Here is a 25,011-nt window from a genome sequence, read left to right on the forward strand (position 1 = left end):
AGAATTCCTCAAAGTTTTGCCTAGCCAGGCAGGATAACTGTGCTGACCTTCCTATCCTGGGGAGGACTCTGCACTAGGAAGGGTCAGGTGCCTGTCTGGCTGGTTTTGGAGGACAGCAAACCACTCCCTGAGTGTGGACAGCAGAGACTGCAGTTACTACAGTGATTTGTTGACATCCTGAGCCCCTGGGTGCAGTGAAGGGGGAAAGCTGGAGAATACAGTGGGTCAAGACACTCAAGGGAGGTTTAAGTGGGGCTTCTGCTGAATGAAGCAGGTGATTTGGTGACCAGGGACACAAGTACGGTTGAGGCTTCTGCAACGAGGTCTCCCCAAGATCTTATCCCTAGTGGCAAGGTTCAAGGAGAACAGCAGCTACCCGTAGTGCAGGGGTGTTGTTAGGAATGTCTGGAAATCTCAGCCTGTACAGGTCGGTGGGCGCTGATGGTGCACATCCAAAATTGCTGAGAGAGTTGGCAGATGCTTTTCTGAGGCCACTCTGATCTTTGAAAGGTTGTGGAGATCAGAAGAGGACCCCAATACCTGGAGAAAGGTGAATATTACATCCATTTTTAGAAGGGGCAAGAGGGATGATCCCAGGCACTTCAGGCCTGCCAACATCACTTTGGTCCTTTGAAATTGCTAGAGCTCTTGTAATGGCTCCTGGAAGCCATTTTGGAGCACACGAAAGAGACTGGGAATAGCCAGTGTTGATTTACCTAGGGTAAGTCATGCTTCATTAATCTGGCTGCCTTCTATGAGCAAACAGTTAGAGCAGTGCATGTCTCCTGCTCTGCATTTAGCAGGGCTGTCTGTGGGATCCGCTGCAACAGGCATGTATCCGAGATGAGCCATTACAGCCTGGGGAGGTGGACTGCCAGGGTTAAAAACTGGCTGGGCCGTTCAGCTCCAAGTGTGGCGGTGGTTGGCTTGTAACCTCCCTGGAGGCAAGCTGCGGGTGGTGTTCCTTGGGTTTGTTCCTCAGACCTCCTGTTTAATGGATTTAGCAGTGGCCTGGAGGGTAAAGGGGAGTTCTGGAACTAGCAGCATCCTGGGCTGCATCAGCAGCAGGGTTACGGCCCTCAGCAGTGATCATTCCCTGTGCTCAGCATCATTTAAACCACACCTGGATTGCTGTGCTTACAAAGCAGGCTGATAAACTGAAACGAGTCCAGTGGAGGCTTCCGAGGTGGTCAGGGGCTGGAGCACGCACCCTATGAGGATGGGCTGAGGAAGAAGACTTCATAGAGACCTTCCACTGCCTACCAGGAGCTTACCGAGGAACAGAGCCAGGCTCTTTCCTGATGTATGTGGCAGGAGGATGAGGACAGAGGTTGTAAATTGGAAGATGAGGTTTCAGTGTGACTTAAGACACCATATTTCCCCGTGAGAGCAGGCCTTGCCCAGAGGGGTTGTGTGGTCTCCACCCTCAGAGGTTTCCAAGACCCAGCAGGACAAAGCCTTGAGCGACCCTGCTTGAATTCAGTGTTGACCTTGCTTTGATCAGGAGGTCCAGAGGCCTCCTGGGCTCTGAGTCTGTTCTGTGATGCCGTGACTTGCCTCCATGCCCCAAAAATGGAGCAGCTGCTTTCCTCAGGCTGCATTTTATTAACTTACAAAGCCTGTGCTTAGTGCCACACACGGCAGGGCTGCTCTCGATACTGCATCGTGTCTGTTCATTGCACTGCCCCGGTACCGCTCAGGTTTGGTCTGATGGGAGTCACCAGACACTGACACGTAGGGCTTGGTAGTGAACAAGACTGGCTTCAGAGAAAGAATAAATGGATTATTTGGGCCAGAGGAGAACACACCGGGCTGGTGGGTGCCTTCTAGCCATGAAGAGTTGGAGGGGTATCAGTGGCTGGGGGCTGTTCCTCGTGAAGTGCTTTTCTGGCCTTCCCAGATCCCATGAGGTTTTGTCAAGCAGAATTTAGGAGAGATGCCTGGAAACTACAGATGAAGAGAATATTTCTGATGAGGCTGCATCTGTTCATTCAGGGGCAGTTTTCTCAGGAAGGGGGAGAGGTTAGAGTACGAGCAGCAGAGGGAGCATTGGGACTGGATTACAACAATCTGCACGTATGTGGCCTTTGTATGGGAGCAAACCTTGGCAGAGGGAAGAGGAAAGGACACTGGGGTCAGTGTAAGATTTTTTTCCCCCTGTATCATGCACAATCAACCCCCATCCTTCCTCTTCCTTCGTGAGTTTGTTCTTTAGGCATTGGTAAAATGGCAGCCACAGCTTCTTAAAATCTTGAAATCAAGCTATAGGTAACTAGTCTTTACTCTTCCCACAGAGAAACCTCGCAATAAATAATGTTCCCTATAAATTCCTCCCAGTTTGCTGACACCATTTGGCTGCAGAGGTAGTAGGAAACGAGTAGCATATTCTGTTACGAGGCCTACAGGCAAGAGATTTTCTTCTCTCCTTGGTGCCACAAAGCCATGGCACGTGCAGATTTACAACTCACCAGCTATTTGCTGCTCCTGTATTGCAAGATTTTTATAATTCCTAATTTGTTGTCTTCTTTGGGTGCTTTTGTAAATCTTTTTTCCAGGCTCGCTATATGCAGTGTTCACTTCTCTGGCTTGTAAGATTGAATTTGGAGATGTGAGCATCCTTCTGAAGTGGGTTTTTGAGAAAATGTGTGTGTTTTTGGAGTAGCATGAGCAGCAAGTGCATCTGAAAGAAGCTGAGATTAATTTAATTGCAAGTGCTAGCAAGATGAAAATGTGTGCAGCGCCAACTCAGAAATCCGAGTTGGATTTCGCTGGGAGCAGGAAATCCCTGTTGATCACACTGATGATTCAGCTGAGGTTCATCAGCAAGCAGCACCAAAGCCACTTGTCAGCAGCATAATCCAGCAATTTCTTGTGTACGAAGACTCCTCCGAGCTCCTGGGGGAGCAGGAAAGGAGAACGTTGTTTTTTTCCCCCATTTACAGCACGCAGAAACACTGCCAATTTTCTGCAGACCCGCAGCATGTTAGCGGGTAAGTGCCGTGGTGCAGCAGCAGAGACCTCTCGGAGATGAAGCCACAGCAGAGCGCTTTTCAGGCGCTGTGCTTAGGCTCACACCTCTCCTCTTTGCCAACTTTTATGTGAAGCTTCTGCGTTTTCCAGAAGAAACCATTTCACAAGTACAGGGCAAACCACATTTGTGGATTATACCCACCAGCTGAAGATGAAATAGTTTCCTGTCGTGCTCATTGTCTGTTGATGGTGGCCCTGCCTTTTTCAGCAGCCGCAGGACTTGGTTTTGACTCTTATGACCATTCTTTCCCATAAGCAAAGGAGACTTTTCCTGGTCTGTCCCTCCTGTGACTTTTCTGTTATTTCTCTGTCCTTTTGATGCTGTCATCCGCTCCCTGTTTAGTACCATCTGCAGATTTAATTTCCTTGCTGTTTGCGTCCTCTGTCAGGTTGTTAATGAAGATGTTAGTGGCACCCTGCTGGTATTTTTCTATCATTATCATCGTTTAATATTTTTTTACACTTTGCTCAAAAACCAGAATCAAGCAATGGTGCCTCTTTTCACAGAAGGCTGTGCCAACAGAGTCAGACCAAATCCCTGCCCTGAGAGCTTGCCTTTATTATTAGGGACTGGTTGTTTATCCGCATTATTACCGGACACACACGTCTGGCCTCGCGTAACCCCTTTGGAGGGGTCTGCCCTGCAGCTCTGCGCTGTGCACAGTGTTTGAAGGCAGATTGACTTTGCTGAAGTGCTCCGCAGATCTGCAGGGCTGTGCGAAAAGTGATGACAGAACAAGATCTCGTATGCAGTAGCTGGCAGGGAGCAGAGGAAGATGTTTTCTGAGGAGAGATGTCCTTGTGATTAAAGTCAGCATCATGTCAGATGACATTGCCCTAATCCCAGTTGTGCTACTTACTGTGTGGACTACTTAAATCAGTTCCTCTGGGTGCCTTTCCCGCGTGTAAAATAAAATACTGCTTCCCTGTCGGAGATTACATACACCTAATTTCGTAGCTCGAAGCTGTGCTCTGATCTTTGGATAGAGGCTGCTCTCGGAGCCCAAGCTGTTACCGAGTAGGAAAGTCCACCCAGGGCACTCGGGGTAGCTCGCTTTGTGCACAGGGGAGTGGAGCAAAAGCTGCTTTCCGATTCCAGCCCGCTGCTGAGGGCGGGTGGTTAGCTGGTGCCAGGAGATCCTCTGTGTGGCTCTTAAATCTCAGTATTTCCAGTGGAGCTTTAGACATCTCGCACCTCCTCGGAGTGCCTTCTGGACTCATTTCTGAACTCATTTCCTCCTATTAATGGCAGCCACCCAAAAAGCGTTGCTTCAGATCAGAATGATCCCTTTGTTACGCTGCTCGGCGCGAAAGGTGACCTGGAAACTTTTCCCCTGTCAAGATCGGGGCGTTAACGACCGCTTTTCCTTGCTGCGGGCTGACGTCACCCACACCTCGAGCAGAGCAAGGAGCTGCCTTTCTTTTCCTGCATTAGGTGTCGGTGACTTCAGCAGCGGTAACTGGGGAAACACGGGATGGTGCAGGCAGGGCTTGGCACCAGTCTAAAGCAAGCGCAGAACGATTTACGCTTATGCTGCTGTAACGTGCTCTGAAGTCCACGCTCATTTTGCTAATGACTTTGATCAGAGAGGCTGTGATTTTAACTGGAAAAAGAACATTTCCGTTGCTGCTATTTTAGTAGCTGATAGGTGTGTTTGGGCTTATTTTAAATGCAAGCGCACACAGATACTGATACCTAGCGGTAGCTATAATCTTGGATTGAAATATCAGGTAATTACGTTTGACGGGAGTAAAGTGTTTATTTTTCATTTCGAGGTGATCGCTTAGTGTCCTAAATCTGCACGAGGGAACATGTCTAAGCTATTTTTGTGCCACGAGATTGCAACTATCATTTAAATAGGCTCCTTCTTACCCCCTCAGGAAATTTACATTTAATCTCTTGTCCTCCTCTTCCCTCCCCAATGAAAATAGCAGCAGAAAAATGAGACTTGGGCGACAAGCGTACAGGGCTCGATTTAATTTCTCCTACAGGAGTGAAGAAGGGAGGTAGAAATTTTCTGTATTTAGCATCCAGAAGGCGCCTTTTTAGATTATCTGCAGATAGAGGAACAATAGCACGCTCGTGGTGTTTTCCCAAGAAATAGGTTAATGAGAGGGAGAAATGTGAATGCGTACACTGAAGTGTACTTCGGAAAACAGTATAAATATGTAGAGATTTAGGTACGGCTTTTCACGAGGACCTTCTCCCTGACGTAAAGGCTTCCTAGCACGGGCTGCAAGCGAGACAAATGTTTTGCCTTGTAGTGGTGTGGCTGTCCGGCGCGTGCTGGCAGGAAACACCTTTGCTCGCCCCCGCCAGCGGGATGTTTGCCTTCTGGTTCCCGAGGCTTGGTTATCGCACCTCTGCCAACGCAGGGTTTTTAGCAGGGTGTCAGGGCTTTGAGGACTAGATCAGACTGTTAGCGAAGGAAGGATATCTAGGCGGCTGTTAATGATTGCAACCGACAGAAAGGCCTTTGAACTTTACAGGTCCCTGAGTTCTCCTGAGCTGAATTTGTCTCTGACGTGCAGCCTGCTGCAAGATGCAGCGGTGTTAGGCATCAGTCTGGCTTGCAGGGCCCTACAGGTGACGCGTATCTTTATTCAGTTTCTCCCTGTACTTCCTCAAGGCATAAAGCACCTCTGGTTCTTGGTTAGAGAAGCAGAGCGGAGTAGGCATGCAGCTGGTTTGGATTATAGATGGTAAGAGACGGGGGAGTTTTTCCGTATGTGAAGTGCTTTGGTTTTCATCAGAGGCTGTTCTAATGCTCCAGCTGCCTTGCATAAGCCAGCAGGTTTACTGAGGCCACTGCTCAGTCTGTTAAGATGAAGGAGAGATTGTCACTTGATGATGATTAATTTAGGAATGCATTAACATGCCAAAGAAATCGAATGATAGAGGCTAGCTTGCCCTCTCCTCTGGTTTCATAGACCCTAGGGAAAAAAAACGAAGCCAAGGCTGAAGCATATGACTTAATTAATGATGACTGTGGACTTAGCCTCTGCTACCATTTTTAACAAACTAGTCAGTGATCTGGGAATTTTTTTTCTTTCAGATGTGGTCACTGATACTTGCCTTCTTCTTGCTGTTTGGTTTTTATTAATCCTGAAACCAAGGCTTAGATAAAATCAACCTCGAGCCTGGCTGCTGCTCAGGTGCCCTGAGCCCTGGCTTTCCAGTCCTAGTTCCACTGGGTTGAGCCGTGACCGTGCTTTAGGTGGTGACCCTAAATGGGTGGGGAGGGAGCTGGCAGCTACAAAACACAGCCGCTGCCATAAGCCTGCGAGGGCTCGGGGACTGTGCTTGCTCCAGCTTTCATCTGCACGGCATCGATTCCCTAACCCTGAGCACACAGGCCATTGGGATGCACATCCTGCTTCTGTCACACCTTTGCCCGTGAGAAGCGGCGTGGTGTTGGTGTGAGGGAATCGATAGCACGGGCAGCCTGCCGCCGGCATCATCAGCCTCGGGGGGTGGCAGCAAGGGAGCAGCAAGGGTCACGGTGGGGAGTGGCGGTTGCTGAAATGAAGCAGGGCAGGGATGTGGACGCTTTATCCGCGCAGAGCTGCGCTCACCAAAGTCAGATTTTTCCAAGTTCAAATAATCTTCCTCACCTGCTGAGCTTGGCTGTGCTGGCCTTCCATAAATCAGAGTTTCAAAGCGAGGGGTAAGGATTTTATGAAGCTGATTGAAAATGCCTGGCTGCATCTAGCAGGGTGCAGGCGCTCTGAGTGGCTTGAGCAGAAGCAGGTGCCCTGGTTTCCCCTCATTTCCACCCCCCTCCCTTTGCCTCTTTCCTCCTTATTGCCGTGGTTTCGTCTGACAGCGTGAGCGGTGGGGCTGCATTGCAGCTGAGGTTAGCCCTGCCTCCACGGTCCCTCGGCACAGGAGGATGAAATGGTTCTTTCAGCTGAGCCTATTACACTACCGAATATTTTTCCAAGTCCACCCAGTTTCCCCCGATGGTCGTCAGGCACTCTATAAATGTCTCAGGCCCTTCTTGCGCTGCGTGTAGGTTTACCACGGGCGGGTGCTCTCTTGGGCTGAGATTTGAGCCTCGGAAGGGTGTTGGTGGCTCTGGGTCCTGTGTCGCAGGCTGGCTCTGGGAGAGCAGAGGGGATGTGATGTGCCCTGGCACCGCTGGGGTCCCTGGGTCTCCCTGAGGACCGGGGCCCTGGCAGACTGCTCAGTGCTTCAAATCGAGTGCACCAGAACGAGCTTAAATATTAAATCTACATTTCAAAGTCCTGTTATTACTTATTACATTTTAATTGCTTCCCCTGCCCTTTGAATCAAAGTACAGCTTGTGGTGGAGAAGCACAACTCGAGCTGGGCTGGGAGGCGGAGAACACCCATGGATGGATCAGCCCGGCCGGGGGCAGGATCCTGCGGGGCTCCCAGCCTGCCGCCCCCGCTGCCCGCGCATCTGCTCGGTACCAGCCAGGCCTGCGAGGGGCAGAACAGGCACCAACTGACGGGCATCGCTGTGGGAAGAAGGGGAAAGGAAGGCAGGCTAGCAAAATTCCTTGTGCATTCTCATGAAGGGAGCCTATGCCAGCACATTATCTGCCAGCAGCAGATGTAAGCTCTCAAAAACAGCAGGGAGGATGTTGACTGCAACAATGCATCAAGGCTGCGGTTTGTAACCTCAATAGTAAGGCAGTTAACTTTTTTTTTTAACAAAGACATTTTGATTGCCAAATCCATAACCATTAGCAGCTGTGGTTTTGAGCTGTTCCTTCCTCACACGTTGCAGTCTAGACCTGACAGGCTTTCAAACAAAAGTTTGGCTGCCGGCTTTTGTTTTTGTTTTTTGCCATCCTGCTTTTTTCTTTTTGCCTCTTCTCTTGATTTGGATCAAACGTGGCTGAGCATCCCTCCTCCAAGCCAGCCTTCCCTTCTGTATCACTGCGGTGGTCTTTGCCCGAGGGCTGCGTGCAGAGCTCCTCAGGTGCCTGTTCTCAAGGCTGCAGTACTGGATGTTTCTGCCTCAGGCTATAAAATTTGGCATTTCTAGAAATTTGGACCTGCTTTGGGATTTCTGTTTAGGAAAGCGTTGTGTTTGTCGTGGGCCAGAAGCCTGTTTGGCCTGGGCTGAGGCAGCGGGAATGGGGCCTTAAAAGCTGATGCCTGAACGCTCGCTGAAAGTTGGAAGCGTGATGCAAGACCCTGTTGTGAGGGAGATCAAAACTCAGAGCGAAGCGCTTGGTTTTCTGTGAGCACTTCCCAAAACTGGCTGCCGGGAAGAGGCCACTCGGAGCAGCAGCAAACCCGCGTCCCTTGGCCATCGGAGTCGTCTTTGCCGTGCCCTCAAGCACTTCAGCGTGCAGGCTGCTTTGCCAGGATGGGTTAGATAATCCCCGAAAGTGACCATCCGTGTAACGAGGCGGTGGAGACGGCCGCTGTCAGAACAACAGATGGGGAAAAGCTGCTTCAACACGCCTGTCCTTGGGCAAGCGGCAAGGAAGGACGCCGCTGGGGCTGCCTGTCACCGAAGGCTGGACCCACACGCAGCGAGAAACGGGGGATTTTTTTTTTTCTTGGTGTTAAATAGCTCCTACCTGCTGCCTGATCGCGGGGCTGTTGACTGAGCTTCGAGCCCTGGATCCATTTTGTCTGCAGCTGTACCTAAGCTGCTCTTTTGCAGCCCGCAGGGCAGCTGTGAGCAGGGCTCTGGGTTATTGCTGATGGCACATGAACTGGAATCAGGGAGTCTGCAGCATTGGCAGATACACAGCTAGATACACGTACGTGCCCTCACTCTCCGTTTTGAGGGCTCTGTTTCTTCTGAATCCTACAAGCACAGGGACTAGCGTCCATGCCGCGAGCATTGCCATAAATGCCCCCATTTGGCCGCGGCAGCTCTGTCGCTTGCCAGGAACTACTGAGTTTCTTTTCTCTTTTTTTGCAAACCACTAAAGAAACATTTTCTAGCTGGATGGTGAGCAATTTCCCTCAGGAGAGGAGGAGAAAATGGCTGTTTAGTAGTTAATTACCTGTTATGTTAGGCTGACAGCTATGAAGCTTATGAGGCATGAAAGAAGAGTGGATCTGCCTGGCCCACAAATCACGAGGAGAACTGGGTGAAGGAAGTCGCGGGGAGGCCGGACGCACTCGCAGACCTCCCCTCACCTCGCGGGGAGCCCTCTGCCGCCCGCTCCCCTTGCTCATCAGCTTCTCGTAACTCTTGGAGCTTCGGGGCAGAGCCCGCTGCGTGTTTCTGCCTGCTGGGGGAGGCTGATTTATGGCTGCGCGCGGGCCTGCTTACAGCAGCCCAGCTCTTTCGGAGGGACACCGTCTCTGCCAAGATTTTTTTTTTTTATTTTTTTTTTTTCCCCTCTTGAATGTGTTTTACGGTGAGGAATAATCAAGCGCTCTTGCCAACACATGGGTTCTGCTCGCTTTTATTCTTTCCAGACAGCCTCGCTTTCCAGTGCTGCCTCTTTTATTTTGAAGCTCTTCGAGAGCGGCGGGGGGAAGCGGAGGCCAGGGCTCGAGCTGGTGTCCTGGCCCAGCGCTGCCTGGCAGCACCGGCTGCCTTTCCCTCACAGCGCTCCGAGCAGCCATGCCAGGAAAATGATTCACCCCTTGCCGAACGCCCCCGTCCCCTCGCCGCGACCTCCACCTCCTTTTTGTGCTCTGCTGGGGTCACCCCAGCAGCCCCCTGGCCCCGGTGGCCATAAGATGGAGCGAGGGCGGCCAGCCCAGCGGGACTACAGCTTCCAGAGTGCAATTCTCCACCGCCGGGGCCTGCAGGCGCTGGGCTGTGCCGTGCTCAGCGAGCGAGGAGAGCAGGCCGCATTGCAGAGCTCTGCCTCTCAGGCTGGGGGGGGGGGGGACACGCACACGCCGGGGCTGTTTCCACGCAGTATTTTTAGCCTTCGATCTCCTGTTTGTTTCCTTCGGCTTTTTGTGTCGTGATAAGAGCGAGAGAGGAGCTCGAAAGGTCGCCGGCGGAGCTGCCGGGGAATGTTTTTCGCTCTGCGCTTTGTGCTGCGCAGAACCTCTGCTCCGTCGCACACGGCGCCTTTGTTCCTGCCTTGGATTCACCGGAGCAGAGCTCATCTTGTTAGCGACGGCTCCGCTCCCCTGGCACGTTTTCCTTCCGTTGCTGCAATCCCCTTGCCTTCTGTTCGAGGCGCTTGGGATCGAGCGAATGCAGATTTAGGGAGAGGGGTGAAGAAATGGAGGGTGCGAGCGGGCTGGCCCGAGGGCAGCGCTCCTGTGGGTTCCCAAAGAAACAGTGCCTGTCCTGGGAGCTCTGGGAGGCACAAACAGGAGGAAAGCGGGGATATCCTCTGGGATGAAAAACATCCAGCGGGGTCTGGGCAGCCCTGTGTGGCACCCCCATCCAGCTGGGGAAAATTAGGGGAAAAAACAGTCACCTTAACAGATTGCAGGGGGAGAAACTGCAGGGAAATAGGGATTTTTCTCAGAATGTCAGAGAGGATGGGTTCATCTCCATGCTGACTCTGAGCTCCTCCTTTGCTCTTTGCTGTGGAGTGGGGAGGCAAGGCAGGCCTGCTGCTATTTCTGGCCTTGACAAGCTGGTGATGGGAGATGAGGGACGGCGAAAACAAAGTGTAGGGAACATTCATTAGCAATTATCCCTGCCTGCAGCCTGATTGGGGTGGCTGTTGGGGACATCTGATAGCCGCTTAATGCATGTTCAAAGCGCTGGCTCCAGAGAGAGGGCGGGCGCTGGCGAAGCTGGTGGCTGGCTTTTGGAGGAGCCCAGCACGCAGCTCCCTTTTCCAGCTCGTGCTCAGATGCTCCATTTAACCTCGAGCTCTCTCTGTGCGTTAAGCTGCCTTGAGATCTGTTTGTTGTTGGTGGTGGTGTTTTTTTTTTTTTTTTTTCCTCCTCCCTGCTAATCTCTTCACAGCTAGGATCTTACAAACCTGTTAGCAGCAAATGGAAGCCTGAGTGGAAGCAGGGATGGGAGCTTACATCTGCTGGTGGCCGGGGTGAGCAGGGAGGGCGGTGGCTGCACTGACGCAGCCACATGTGGGGTGTACATGGGGCTTTCGACCGCGTGGAGACGTGGGCTGGAGCAGCAGTTGGCAAACTGTGCCTGCTGTTTGCAGCCCACGGCGCCCACCGTCCTCCCAACAGCCACGTTGCAAGCCTGCTACGAGGTGGCAGAAGGACTGGAAGGAGACCAAATTATTTTTTACGCTGTTGTTACATTGTGCAACCCCATTCTGTAGAGCTTTCTGGCTTTTCTGCAGAACTGGAGAGCCTTTGTAGCCACCTTCTCCTAAACACTGAACTGATTCCCTGGAGAGGCAATGCCAGAGCCCTGCACTACTGGCACCTGTCTTGCTTAATGCATTCAAGATTAATATGACGAGTGCATTGGGAAGGAACATCCCCCATGAAAACTCCTGCTTGGGTGGGATTCTTGGCCTCTTGCAGTGAGGGAGTGCAGTTTGCCCTTTCTCTTCACCTTGGAGTTTTATTTAAAGAAAAAAGAGCTGTTGCATGCCATTTCTACCGGGGACGTGCTCTGTCTTCTTTCTCTGGCACTCTAGATTTGGCTTTTGGCATTTTCCTACAAGTCTCACGCTTGCAGAAGCACTGATGGGCAGTGGTTGCAGTCTGTGGGCCATGGTATTTGGAAGTAGATTTTTTTTTTTTTTTTTTTACTTTACCTCCTAAGCTTACTGTGTGGTGGGTTGCAGACTGACTCGGCTGACCTCTTGCAGCCCAAAGCAGAAGCGTTGAGGGGTCAGTTGTTGGTCCAGAAAAGCTGCACATAGTTGATAAAAACAGTAGGATGGAAATCCCATTGCCTCGGGAAAATGTTTTTGGGAGAGGGAGGAATCAGGGTATTGTTTGAGGAGGAAATTGGATGGGAAGGATTGCATAAAACTGAACAGAAGGAGAACTTTCTCAGCGTGGCCAAGGAGTGTAACTGCCGTTAAAAGCCATCCAAAGTGCCAAAGGCACTTTGAGAAACAAATTTTTTACTCATTAGGCACTTGGGCAGCTGTGGAAAATTTAACAGAGACAAATGTATGTGTTCCACGTCCCGGTGCCAGTGGCTGAGACGAGAACAGAAGTCAACCAGCAGTCGCCGATAGGAGAGGCATCTTCAGAGCGTGGCAGGTGGGAGCTGATTTCCTAGCGCTGAGCTGAGCTGCGGGGAGAGCCCGCTGTGCTGCCACAACGTCTGTCGTGGTCCTGGTGCTGGTATGGGGGGCACGGTGCCCACAGATGGCTTCTTTACGTTGCTCTTCCCTTGGACGGTGACTGCACAGTGCTACGGGGGGGTGCTGGTGGTGGGACTAACTTTCTTCAGGACGAATGAGTTGAATCAACATGTCAGAAGGGACTGGTGAGTCCCTGGGACGTGCCTGTGCATCTGGGAGCAGGGGGGGGAGCAGGGCCTGGCTCTTGGGGAGGCTCAGCCGCTCGTGAAGGCTCAGCCCCCATTCCTCCACCTGAGTTCTTGCTGGAAGCAGATGAAAGGCTGACGGCTTTTTCTCAGCCCCAGGAGGCAGGAATATTCCGCCTTTGGTGCTCACTGGGACGGGGTAGGAGACCTCTGGGGTGGGTACAATCGGGAGCCTGAGCTGGGAGCCCCTCGCCAAGGTGCTCTTCCCTGCCTCCTGGGGGCGAGATGCCAGAGGAAGGGCTGAAGCTTTTAAAATGCAGGACACGGAGGCTGCGCAGCGTTGGCACGCGGACAGAACCCTACCCTGGGAGAGGAGATGAAAGGCTGCGGCATGGCAGCGTAAACCCAAGTCGCAGCTGTGGCATCCATCTCGGCCTTGGGGTTGGATTGAGCTTTAAGCGTGTGGAACTGAAGGGTTGAGCCTGTTTTGGATGAAATCTCTCAGTGGAGAAAGCAGCCTGGCTTTCAGTGCCTGTTGTGAGGCTGTTCCCCACTGTAGGGGCCTGTGAGAGGGGCGAGGGCGACACTCTGCTGCTCAGGTCCACCTGGGAGGGGTTTGGGAAGCCACTGCAGGCAGCAAGTCCTCCACGGCACATCGGTGCTGGGTGTGCAGCCTGGCTGAAGAAGCCGTGGCCGAGCCACGTGTCATGGTACAGGGACACCACCGCTGTCCCCAGGGAGGGGGCTGAGTCCCCCCAGCTCGACAGGGTGAGCTGCAGAGGCCCCGCTGCTGTGGGAGCTGCTGGGGCAGTCAGATACCTGGCCCTGAAGAGCGACCGCTCGGCCGTGTGATCCCGAGAGCAATAAAGCCGGGCGAGCATTTCGCACTCACCAGGCGTTGGCCAGGGATATTCACACTGGCGCTTTGTAACCTTCCAAGATCCTCCCTCCCTGCAGATGGGAAATGAAAATCCTTGGCATCGGCGTGGAGCCATGGAAGCAAGTCAAGTAACGTGGCTTAGAGAGAGGAAAAAAAAAAAAAAAAAAAAGAAAGGAAGAAACCTGTCCAATGCCAGCTCAGTGCAGCAGGGCGTCTGCGTGCTGCACAGATGAGCGCAGCTCCTTCCCTCCCAGCGCGGGTGTTGCACAGAGCAGTTCAGTGCCTGTACATCTCTCTCGCTCGGCGAGCGTGGCCCACGCTGTTGTAAAATGAGGGGGCTGGAAACACTTTCCAGTTGATCCACTCCTAGTGTCAGGCTTCTGTAAATCTCCCCTAACTGCCGGCAGCGCTGCCAAACCCTGCTACAGCGCCGGAGAAGTGGGCTGCTCCCTGCTCTGCTCTCCATGCCCAGCTGTTCCAGGGCAAATCCAAACTCATCTTGGCAGATCTGTGAGAGAGGGAGAGCTTTTCAAACACTCAGCCTAGAAGTCATTTGTTAGTAACAAATGGGGGATTTGCCAGGACACACTGCTCCATCTGGTTTGGCATCCTGTCCCGTACACCAGCCTCAGCGGATCTGCTCGAGGAAGGCAGGGGAGAAAAAGGCAGCTTTCCCGGGGAAGGGAAACAGCTTCCCCTGCCTGTTTCTGCAGCGTTTCCTGGGCTGGAGCTCCTTTGTTGCCCTCTCCCGGAGGGGCAGATAGCACTCCTGGCAGCACAAGGTCTGTGACTAACGGAGGGTGAAGGGCTCGTTGATATTTGCATTTTTTTGTTGCATTTCCCTTCTAACCCAGCGAATCTGAGCTGCATCCAGACAGGACTTCCATGTGCTTCTCTCACCCAGTGTTGTTTTTTTTTTTTTTTCCCCTTTCCCTGTGGTTAACGAGAGAAGTGCTCTGTTTACACTCTTCCTGTAAAATTCCCTGATGTTTTCACCACAGTGACATCTCTCAGGAGACCTTTGTGTGAGCTCCTGTCCCGAGGTGCCTGGCCCAGAGGAGCCGGCCTCATTGCAAGCTGCGTTAGGGCTCTGGGGCCGAGCTGTTGCCGCACCATAACGCCCCGTTTCCTACCCGCTGCTCTTGGTTGCTCACCCGTTAGATGCAGGTGATTCTCGAGGGCTGTGTCCCGCAGCAGGACGGTGCACGCTCTCCAAATCAGCGTGGTTGAACCAAGCACGGATCTGCCTCACGGGGAGTGGATGGGGCTGTATCTGGAGCTGGAAGGGCTATCACAGCTGAAGGGATGTTGCTGCTCTTCTGGTGGTCACGGCCTCGTTGTGCTGGCTGCCCAGGCTGTTCTGGCTGAAGCGCCGGTGTGCTGTTTGCAGTCAGCTGGAGCGCAGCAGGCTGAGGATCACTCGTGCTTGTTAGAGCCAGCACAAGGTAGGCGGTGAGCCGGCGAGCTTGGGAGGGCAGAGCCTCACAGCGACAGCCCACGCTCTGGGTCAGCGTAAGCCAAGTGTGAAACCACACCTTCAGGCAGCGAAACGCAGGCCTGTGCTGAGGGAGCGTGCGGGGATCTGCTCGGCGCGCGGCTCCAGACACAGGGCGAACCCCAGCAGAGGCAAAAATGAGAAGGGGCAAACCTGCAAGCGTACTGCTTTCATTAAAAGTTCTTGAACTGGCTTCTTGAACTGCTCAGAGCTGGTGCAGCCTATATATAGCTGGGCTCTGAAATGAGGGTTTGTCTGGAAGCGCTTCCTTTTGTGCTGCTCCCCACTGCTGAGCTCCCTTCACGCCCGCTGCAGTTCGCCTGACTGTGCTGTGTGTGTGTCTCTGTGTTTTGCAGTATCCGGATTTGAGCCAGGAGTCTGGGTCTCCATTTGTCTTTATCTGCACTAATCCCCAGGAGATGGTTGTGAAGTTTCCCATCAAAGGAAAACCCAAAATCTGTAAGTAGTAAAGTTTCCACAGATGCCCCCCTTGGCCTTTCTTGCCTGCTCTCATCACCACCTCTGCTTGCCTTTGCCATATGAGTTCACAACCTTTGCCCCGCGCTCTTTGATCTGTAGGTGTTTGTTTAATGATTCAAATACATCTGTAATATTTTTGTCTTCGGTTCCCCTTTCCCCAGATGTTGTTTCCTTCTAAATACATGCCTCTTCCTGCCTCTGCAAGCACTCGGGACTCAGAGAGCGCTCACGTGCTCTGAGGAAACGCATGTCTGCAGCTGATCTGCGTCTGGCACGAGCTCTCCGAGCCTGGGTCAGGACGCGAGGCAGAAGCCTCCCTTTATCCTCAGACGAGGAGGGGGGCGTGACGCTGCTCCATGCTCGGGCTGAGCCGTGCTGGCTGCTTGCCTTCCTTTCCACATCGCCTGTGAGGAGGTGAGGGGCTGAAGCAACGAGGGCTGCGGGGCCAGATGGATGCGCTGCCCCAGCCCAGCCGCGGGCCGGCAGGATGGGATGTCCTGGCAGAGCTGGCGGGGAAGCGCCGCAGCATCTGTCCGCGCTCTGCTTGCCAGCGTCGTTAGTCCCTTTTATGAGCCACCAGCCCTCCGCAGGCTGCCAGTTACTCCTGCCCGCTGCTGTAAAAAGAATGGAGGATGGATGCAGCAGCTGGGGAGTCTGCAGTCAGCTCCATCCTTATTAGCAGCTTCCCCACCACACAGCCTGGGGAAGGCACCGTACATGCTTTCAGGGGATGTGAAAAATTAATTTGACAGGCTAAAAGCAGCATAAGCAGAAATAGTCTTGGCTGTTTGTTTAGCAGAGCTGATGGCTGGGTTTTCTTTCTCATTTGCAGCGTGGTTCTCAGGGAGTAGTTATCTGGTGGCGCAGGAGCGGCAGGGTTTCTCAGGACTGGTTAATAAGGCCTTTTGAAGCACAGTGTGGGTTTTTGTGTTGTTTCTGAGGTGTTTTTTTCCCCTTTCTCCACTCGCAGGAGCACCGTTCTCCCACGGCTTTGCTCTCTCCCTGGGCGCTCGGCGTGTACCTTCCCTGCAGTGGTACCGAGCGGGTGGAAGGGCAAAACAATTTGGTTTATTCCCTGGCTTTTGTAGCAACATCTGGGAGGTGCATTCAGCCGATGGCAACAAACAATGCTCGGTGATCTGCAGCTGCAGAGCTCATGTGAGGGCTTGGATCTTGCTAGCGGCGCTGTCCTCCCCCGGGGACAGGTCTTTTCCAGCGTGCCGGTGAGCAGTCAGGGCTGTGCTGAGTTATTTGGGATGGAAATGTCTGTGCTGCGCTACAACAGCCTCATCGCTGGAACAGCTGCCGTGTCCTTTGTTTTATTTTTATTTATATTTTCAGCTTCTCTCCACTCTTTCAGGCTCCGGCCGCCGTGCCCCCTTCCCCTTCACATCTGCCCCTGTGGAGCTGCGGTGGCTGAAGGGGAAGCGGCTGCGTGGCGCGGGGCTGGCCGCCTCCTGCACGTCTGCCTCTCCGGGCACGGGCGCTGCCTGCCCCCCCATCTGTCACATCGTCTCCTTTGTGTTGTGACAGTTTCCTGCTTGGAGCAGGATCAGCCTAACAGCCTGGAAGGAAGCCGGCTGCGCTCGCGGCCGCCCGCGTGGCCCGCTCCCACTGCTGGCCGTACCTCCCCTGCCCTCCTCCCCACGGGATCTGTCACGAGAGCGCGGGAGCTGCGGCGCGGAGGTCGTGGAGCTGCACGTCCCCCTCCGGGGAGACACAGACAGTGTTTGTGACGGGTGGGGGAAGGAGCGGGGGAGCCTTTGACCTTTCCTGGTGGTGGCACGCTGTTTTACGAGGGGCTGGCTTCGCATGCGAGCCGGTCAAAAGCGGGGCTCTCCGAGCTGGAAGCGGCTGCACCGGCTCACGTCCCCACCTGGGCTCGCTGGCTGCCCCGGTCTCCTTGAAGCCTGGCTCAACCATGACAAAATGCCAGTTTGTCTTGTTGGGAAGCCAAGCCCGAGCGGCTTTCCTTGCCAGATAACAGCATGGACCTCACCGCAATGACATCTGAATGCTTCTCCATTGCAAATTAGTCGTTTCTAGCAGCCTGGGGAAGGAAGAAAGAAACAGAGCTCGACTCGGTGCCAGGGTTATTGTTTGCATGGAAGGGATGGGCACGGCGTTTGTGTCACATTTGTGACCACGGCTTTCCCCAAACATGTCCCTGCTCAGTCTCAGCATGTGAGGACAAAGCTCAGCCGTGGCTCTCGGGGGAGATTTCCTTCAATCTGGGCAAAGCTCCCCCTGGAGCAGCGCTCCCAAAGCTGCCTTGAACAGCCGAGGGCTGGAGGAGCGTGGTGGTGGGGCTGGGAGAGGGGACACAGCGCGGCGCTGCCTGCGAGATGAGAGTCCTTAAATCACTGAGCGTAAAGAGAAGGGGACCCTGGGGCCGTTGCCTTATTTTTAGCCTTTTCTTAAAGGTTACCCACGTGACGTTTTATCTTTGCCAGCTGATAGAGCAGAGGAGCCTACTGATCACTTCTGGGACCCGAGAGGAGCAGGCAGGCATGCTAAGTACGGAGCTAACAGCTCTGGACGTGACAGAGCTTTGGCGCTGGGAGACCAGAGCGTGGAGCGAGCACGAACTCGCCACCTTTCTCCTGCCAAAACCCCACGGTTTGGTGACTCGGAGGGCTGACGTGCAGCATCCGCACGCTCTGCCTCGGCCCTGCTGGGGGCCTGGTCTTTTGCTGTTTATTTCTGATGGCAGCAGCAGCACGCGGGAGCTTTGCAGACACCCTGCTGGGTCCTGGGAGCTGCCGCACCGAGGCATCGGCAGCACCTGGTTCCTGCAACCAATTTCAACCACAGCCATAGCCTGGTGTAGGCATTTGCAGAGCGATGGTGCAGTGAATTGCAAGTGCTCACTCATGTTTTTTTTTTTTTTTTAATATATTTTTTTGCACATTTATGGCTTCTGTATTCAGAGAGGAGCAAGGCTGACCCGTGACTCGAGCTGAAGGAAGGAGGCAGTTTCAGGGAGGTCGGGGTCGTTGTCCTAATGGGATCTCACGAGCGAAGCAGCTTTGTCGTCTGCCTCTCCTGGAAAAAAGCGCTGTCAGGCCCTTCTGTGAGCTAAAACGAGAAGTTTTCTCAGCGTGATGAGAAGGCGACGCTCTCTGACTGGATGAGAGCCGTTGTCTCTGGCCAAGTTTCTGCTTCCCGTGGCACGCTGGCATTTACCAGCAGTTTTAGGAGCCGTGCCCAAAGGTTTGGAGCCTGGGCCGTCTCATCCCCGGGAGCTCCCCTGGCCGTGCTGTAGCTGGGCTGGAGCTTCTCCTAATTCTCCTTGCTTTGAAGAATTTAGGTCTGGCCAGGGTGAGGGGGACCCTCCCCGCCCGCTCGCTGTGCTGCATCCCTGCCACGCCGCTTGTCCCCGCTCTCTGCGGGCTTCCTTCGAACGTGTTGACACGCATCCTGGGGGCGAGCAAAGCGATCGCTTTCCTCCTGGATGTTAATTTGCTCTCCTCCTCGCTGGAGCCCCCCCGGCGCCTGTGTGCTGCGCGCTGCCCCGGCTCCCGTGTCGCGCCTGCGGAGGGAAGGCATGGCGGCTGGAAACGCCGGGCTCCTCAAGCACGATAATTAAATGTGACAGCAACACACTAACTAGGAGACCTCGCTGCCTCCAGCTGATTTGCAATGCAAATAGCATTTAAAAATAAAGACTGATGAGGGTTGTGTTTTTTTTTTTTTCCTTCTCCCCCCCTCTCTTTACAGGGAAGCTGGATTCTAAGATCCATCAGGGAGCGAAGAAGGGGTTAATGAAGCAGAAAGCAGTGCTGTGAGCTGCCACCTTCCCACGCGGGCACTGCCACCGGGACCGCCACCCGCGGGTGCTGCCGTGGCCCTCGCCTCTGGAGCAGGTGCTCGCGGGAAGGAGGCTGCGACGGCGCCGTTGGGTATCGCTCCGTGTTGTACTCGGAAAGCATTAAAAGAAGTGTTTTCACCAAGCTCTTTCCCTGCCCAGGGCCCAGCGCCACAGAAAGGGGTGGGTGGGAGGTGGAGCTGATGCGGTGACACATTCGGGTGCTGGCGTCTGTCCCCCGTGGGGACCCCACGACTGATCCCAAGGAGCCTGTGGGCAGCACGGCCTCCAGCCACCATCCCAGCCCCTCGGAGCTGGCTCTGTCCTGGCTTTGGCAGTGTCCCCCTCCAAAGCAAAGAGGCAGCTCGTGCCTGTTCGCTGGGCTGGGACACGTGCTGGCCTCGCAGGAGGGCACACCGTGACTGCTCCCGGGTGCTCGGCAGGGCTTGCAGTGCTCGATGCCTTCTGCTGGGCCAAGAAACCACGTGGGGCTCGCGGGATGGCTCCAGGCAGCTGTGATGCTTGCACCCTACGGCCCCACAGCACATCTATGGGATCAGGGGTGGGAGGTGGGCTCTGGTCCTGCCTGCCCCGAGGGTCGGTGTGTGGGGCTGCCAGCGGGAGCTCGCCCTTGCAGCTCCCGGTGCCTTTGGGCCGTGCATCTCTCTCCTGGTTTGTACTGGAGCAGCAGCCTCCCTGCAAAAGCTGCTCCTGCTGCAGCTGCGTGTGCGAGTTACAAACCCTCTGTGCCTCGCGAGCAAGATTAATTTCCCCCTTTCTTTAATCCTTCACATTCAGCAGCTCCCTGCATCGACCTGCCCCTGCTCATTACGCCTCCGTGCTCCCTGGTGCCACCTCGCTCCAGGCTCTGCCCCACCGTGCCCTCGGTGTTCCCAAGGCCCTGGGGGATTTTGGTGTGGCCGCAGCCCCCACAAAGCTCCTTGGGGCCCCTCCTGGACCCCCACAACCTGCCCCAAGGGAGCTGCCTGGTGCCTCTGCTGCCATGTGTTGGGGCTGGAGGTGCTGGACGTGCCCCAAATGCCCGTCCCATTGGTGCCCCACTGCCCTGCCAGGTGTCCCCATGGGTGCCACTGGGGTTCCCCTCGCTTGGGGTGCTGGGGTTGGGACCAAACGGCCCCTATGGCTCCTGCGGGCAGCTTCAGACCGAAAATTACCTCTGTGCACCTGCCCCACACCCCTCCTCGACTCTCAGCTGCTCCCAGGGCACCACCTCGCTTGGGAGCCACCTCCCAGCCCGCCGCGCCCAACCCGCGCCCCCCAAACCCTCCCCTAAACCACCCCTGGCCGGGGGCAGCTCTGGGTGCTCCCCGCTCCGCTCCGCTCCGCTCCGATCCACTCCGCGTTTTGCGGCCAGCCGGGCACGGAGGCGGCGCGCTGCGGGCTGCACCTCCGAGCGGAGCCGAGCGGAGCCGAGCGAATCCGAACGGAGCCGAACGGAGCCGAACGGGGCCGAGCGGAGCCGATCCCGCAGCCGCGCGCCCCGCCCCGCCCCGCCCCGCCCCGCCAGGCGGACACCGGCGCGGCCTGCCCCGAGCGGCGGCATGGCGGGCCCCGCCGCCCGGCCCTAGCTGCCCGCTGCAGGCAGGAGCCCCCGCGGCCCTCATGGAGGACACCTAGGGCCGCCCGGGACGCCAGCTGGAGCCCGGTGAGTGCCGCCACCGACCGGAGAGGGAGGGGGGGCGGAGAACGGCGTCGCCCCCGGTGCCCCCCCCCCCCCCTCCCTGAGGGGATCGTCACGGGCCGAGCCCGCTCCCCGCCCCCCCCCTCCCCCCCGTGCGGCCGTTGGGGCCGGGACCCCCCCCCCCATCCCCCCTTTCCCCTCTTCCCCCCCCCTTTTCCCTTTTTTCCCCCTTTTTCCCCTCTTTTCCCTCCCCCGGTGGCCGTTGGGCCGCCCCCTCCCCCCTCCCGGACCGTTGGTCCCGGTTTCCCCTCACGCCCCCCGCCCCCCCCCCCCAGCCCCTCAGTGTGGGGGGGCCTCGCCTTGTGCCCACAGGCCCCGGGGGGGGGGTGCAGGGGCCGCCCCCCTCCCTGGAGCCCCCCCCCCCGTGTCCGTGGGGCCCTGGGTGCTGTGGGGGTCGCTGCTCGTCCCCGCTGTGCCTCAGGGTGCCCGGAGCCCCCCCCGGGGGGTGGCTTTTTGGGGGGCTGCTCCCCTCGCACCCAGCGCCCTTGGCACTGCAGCGCCGCGGGGACCTCGTGGGTGCCCCCCGCCAGCGGGCGAGAGCCTCCTGCCAGGAGATTTCCAGGCGTAAGTTGTGTTTGGGGACACGGGGAGGGCACCCGCTGGAGGGCACGAGGCTCCTCTGCTGCCCGGAATCGAGGGCACCCCGAGCACCACGGGCACCCCGTGCTGGAGCCATCGCCGTGCTCCTCACAGCCCCATCCCGAGCCCCCCGGGACGCTGCCGCTCGTGGCTGTGGTAAGTGCCGAAGCTGCCGGCCGGGCACGGTGGCCACGAACGGCTCCGGTGGCCACAAATGGCTCCGGTGGCCACGAACGGCTCCGGTTTTCTCCGGGTGCAGCCGAGGGGTGAGAACGGGCGCTCCTGAGATAAAGCGCTCCCTCCCTCCCGCCCATTGTGTACACAGGGAAGGTCACAGGTTCAGGTCTTGTCTGTCAGACTTGGCTCCCCTCCACCTCCCAGCAGGCCTCTTTTTTTTTTTTTTTTTTTTTTTTTTCCTTTTTTTTCCCCCCTTCCCCCCTGTTCTGGGTAGGCCCTTTCCCTCGGAGGAGGTGTTAGACGAATTTTTTTGTGTGACGTATGGCCAAGAGCTCGCGGGCCCTTTTTTTTTCCCCCCCTCCAGAAGAATAAGGATGCCGGTGTCGGGGCTGACTTTCAGAGCAGGGCCGATGCTGGTGTGCGAGCCTTCCTCGCCTGGACATCCTCAGGAAAACCTATTTCCACGCTTTGTGTGATGACTCCGGCATCGGATTATGCTGCACATTTCTAGCTCTTTGTTGGCAGTACACAGCCCTGCACAGCGCTTGAAAAATCCAGTCAGCTTATTTTATTGATTAGCTTTTGAACGGAATAATTTATAATTTATCGTTCTGAGGCCGTTTTGGTCTTGAAAACAGAAATCCTCGTCCTTTTTCCACCCCCTTTAATCCACCAGCGTTTTCTCCTCTCCCTGCGGGGTAGAGCTCGCCGAGGAAGGGCGACGTGCACGGTGCCAGGAGCGTGGCCATCTCGCTGGTGCAAAAGAACGAGGATTTAATGTTTTACCTAAACCGGCCTCGCGTTCAGGACGAGGGCCCCGAGCCAGTTCAGAGCCACCAGAGGAAATTAATTATCAAGCAAGTTGTAATGACCTGTAATTGAGTATGACCGGGGCGCTGGGGCTTTTTTTTTTTTTTTTTTTTTTCTTTTTCATGCTTGGACTTCATTTCCAGCGGAGGGCCTGTGCGCTTTGCGCGTCGCCATTCGGCTGCTCGTTAGCTGGAGGTGCCGGGCTGTGCATGGAGGTGCCTCGGCGCACGTTACCGCGTCCTCTGTGCGCCTGCAGAGCAGCAACATTATTTTTTGCAGAGCCTGGCTCTGAGGGAGAACCTGGCGTGAGTAAGGGACGCTCAGCCACCCGCACCCCAGCCCAGGCTGGGTGGGAAGGGCGGATAATTTCTCCCTCCGTGCAGTGGCGAGGTCGCAAAGGCCCCTTGCAGGAACCGCAGTGTGAGCAGCCATGCGGCCGTGACCCCAGGTCGCAGCCCTGCGGCCACCAGAGCTTCTCCTCTGAAGTCCTTTGGCTCTCTGGAAGCGTTTGCGGGAAGAAATGGCTCACGAGGTGGGAAGGCAGCGGGGGGATGCTCAAGCCACGTCGAAGCTACCTAACAGCTTGTGCCTCTTGGTGATGTACAAACAAGGTCGGTCAGGTTTGTTCTCTTTGAGAACTGGGCAATGTTGAATTTAAATCTGCCTCTAGGTTTGCATTCGCAATATTTTTTACATTCTTTACCTTTTTGCATGAGTTAAAGAACACCAGGAGCTGCCTTGTGGATCTGGTGCTTCTGCGCGGGCGTCCCTGCGCACGTGGATCGATTCCGTGTGCCCGGCCGGTAACTGTGGGCCATGACAAAACCACCTGGCGAGGGCAGCGGTCTCTGGCACTGACTGCCTTGGTGTTTCCCAGGCACACTTCTCCTCTGCTCGCTCACCGTGTTGCTGTTGACCCCGTGGGCTGGAGCCTTGCTGCGTTCCCACGCGGCCGCACTCGGATTCGGATTAAGGCCTCAGGGCGCTGATGCAATGCTGGTGCCAGCTGTAAGGCACTAAGCCTCTTTGTCCCCTTTATCCCGAGCCTTATGTAAAGAGGATGGTATTTCTGCTCCCAGGTACGTTGTTTCAGGGCAGCCTGGTGCTGTGAGCTGTGGGACGTGGACAGCAGTTTCCCCAGTTGGCGTTGCGAGAGTCACGGGGCTGTTCCCAAACCCGCCTCGCGTTTCCCAGTGGCTGCTGGCTGTTCGTGGGAAGGCTTTTTGAGATGTTTGTGCACGCTGACCTTCCCAAAGCTCCTGGAGGTGGTCAGGCAGCGTTAGTCTGGGGTTCCCCCTTGGCACCTCTTTTCTGCTGATGCTTTGTGGGCATGGGCGAAGCGTGTGGGAGCTCTGCGGAGCTCTGCTGGCTCGGGTGGTTCCCTGGGGTGGCCTCGGAGCACATGGGTACTTCGGCTGCCCTCGCAGAAGCAGGTGAGGAACCAGTGAGCTCTTTTGGCACCCAGCCTCATGGTCTTGTTCATCCTCCCCAGCTCTCGGGGCCGCTCTGCAGAACGGGTGCAGAGTGGAGTGATGTGACCTCGGCAGCTCTCATGCAAGGGAAGGAGAAGAAAAGACCCGATCGGGGCACGGCAACACAAAAAAGGCACTTTCCTGCTAACTGGGATCAGTGCCTTGTGGTACAGCGTGGTTTCAGGGAGAAGGCAAAGTTTGTGCACTGATGGCCTTGTAGTAAGGGAAAAGGGGCTGGCTGCCTGTCTGGGAAACCTGGCTGTGACTTTGGCTGCTTCTGAGATTTCTTTTTTTTTGTGTGTCAAATTTATTAGTTTCTGTGAAGGAAATGCCTATTTCACTTCTGGGTTCCGGTGAAAAATCTGTTTCCTAATTGAAGCTGAGATGTTGTCTTGCTTTTTTTGCAGCTGAGTGTCCTTCACATGCAAAGAAATCTCTGATGGACCTGTTTAAACGTCAGCTCTGATGCAGTGTGAGGGGGGTGTGTGTGTGTGGAGAGGTACAGAAGGATGTGAGTGCGTGGTTGTGGATGAGGAAAGAGAACTTCAGGAGAATCTTGATCTTGTATTTAAGCATTAAGCGCTCAACTTCTGCAATTCATTTCCTTGTTTTCTGGAGCAAGAAAAGAGACAGGGAGAGGGAAGGTAACCTCCCTTTTTGACACTCTGTCACTGAGCGTGTCATGGGCACGGAAAAGTTTTTCAGCCTGAGATGTTCCCTTTGAGCTGTTGCTGGGTCTGCTCGGCCTCTCGGGACAGCTGGAAGGCTGTTTGTGGACTGCATTTCATCAGGTGCAGCATCTCATCGCTTGGCATGGGTACCACGATCTATCGGTAACAAAACGAGGCGATTTCAGAGCGCTGTTAATAAACCCGGGGAGCCCCTCCTGGGTTGTGGTGCAACGGGAGCATCTCCGCGTGGCTGACCCTCAAGATTTGGCTCTGAGTTACCCCGAGACCTGGTGCTTCGAGGGGAGCTCAGGAGCCTGCCTGCAGCTCCTGAAGGCGTGAGGGGGGCTGGCGCAAACTGCCCTGCTCCCGTTGAGGAGGTGGAGGCTCTCCGGCAGAATTCATGCTCCTTCCCAGAAGGTTTGGTGGGCGATGCTGCAGTGAAGGTTCTTGTCCTGAAGCTTTTCTCTTCATTTTTTTTCTGGTTTAGCATCTAATCCATACCTTCCCTTTGTACTTATTGCCGCAAGTAATTACAGCTGGGCTACAGCTACCAAAACAAGCCGAGT

The 25,011-nt window shown here is 55.3% G+C and overlaps 2 protein-coding genes across 4 annotated transcripts in view; both read left to right on the plus strand.

The window, feature by feature from the left end:
* Positions 1–19,145, plus strand: part of TRIP4 (thyroid hormone receptor interactor 4) — a 31,406-nt gene extending 12,261 nt beyond the window's left edge. Inside the window, exons 12-13 of the mRNA XM_084293644.1 lie at positions 15,103–15,205; positions 18,947–19,145. Of these exons, the coding sequence (XP_084149770.1) occupies positions 15,103–15,205; positions 18,947–19,014 (171 nt within the window). The 3' untranslated portion in view covers positions 19,015–19,145. The remainder of the gene's footprint in view (positions 1–15,102; positions 15,206–18,946) is intronic.
* Positions 19,146–20,563: 1,418 nt separating this feature from the next.
* The window catches only part of ZNF609 (zinc finger protein 609), a 48,185-nt gene continuing 43,737 nt past the window's right edge, over positions 20,564–25,011 (plus strand). For 2 of the 3 annotated variants that reach the window (XM_084293361.1, XM_084293359.1), the window contains exon 1: positions 20,564–20,700. The gene's annotated coding sequence lies outside the window, so the exon portion shown is untranslated. The remainder of the gene's footprint in view (positions 20,701–25,011) is intronic. The other variant, XM_084293360.1, reaches the window with a different exon arrangement.

This window comes from Netta rufina, assembly GCF_964035555.1.
Source record: "Netta rufina genome assembly, chromosome: 11".
Taxonomy (NCBI): Eukaryota; Metazoa; Chordata; class Aves; order Anseriformes; family Anatidae; genus Netta; species Netta rufina.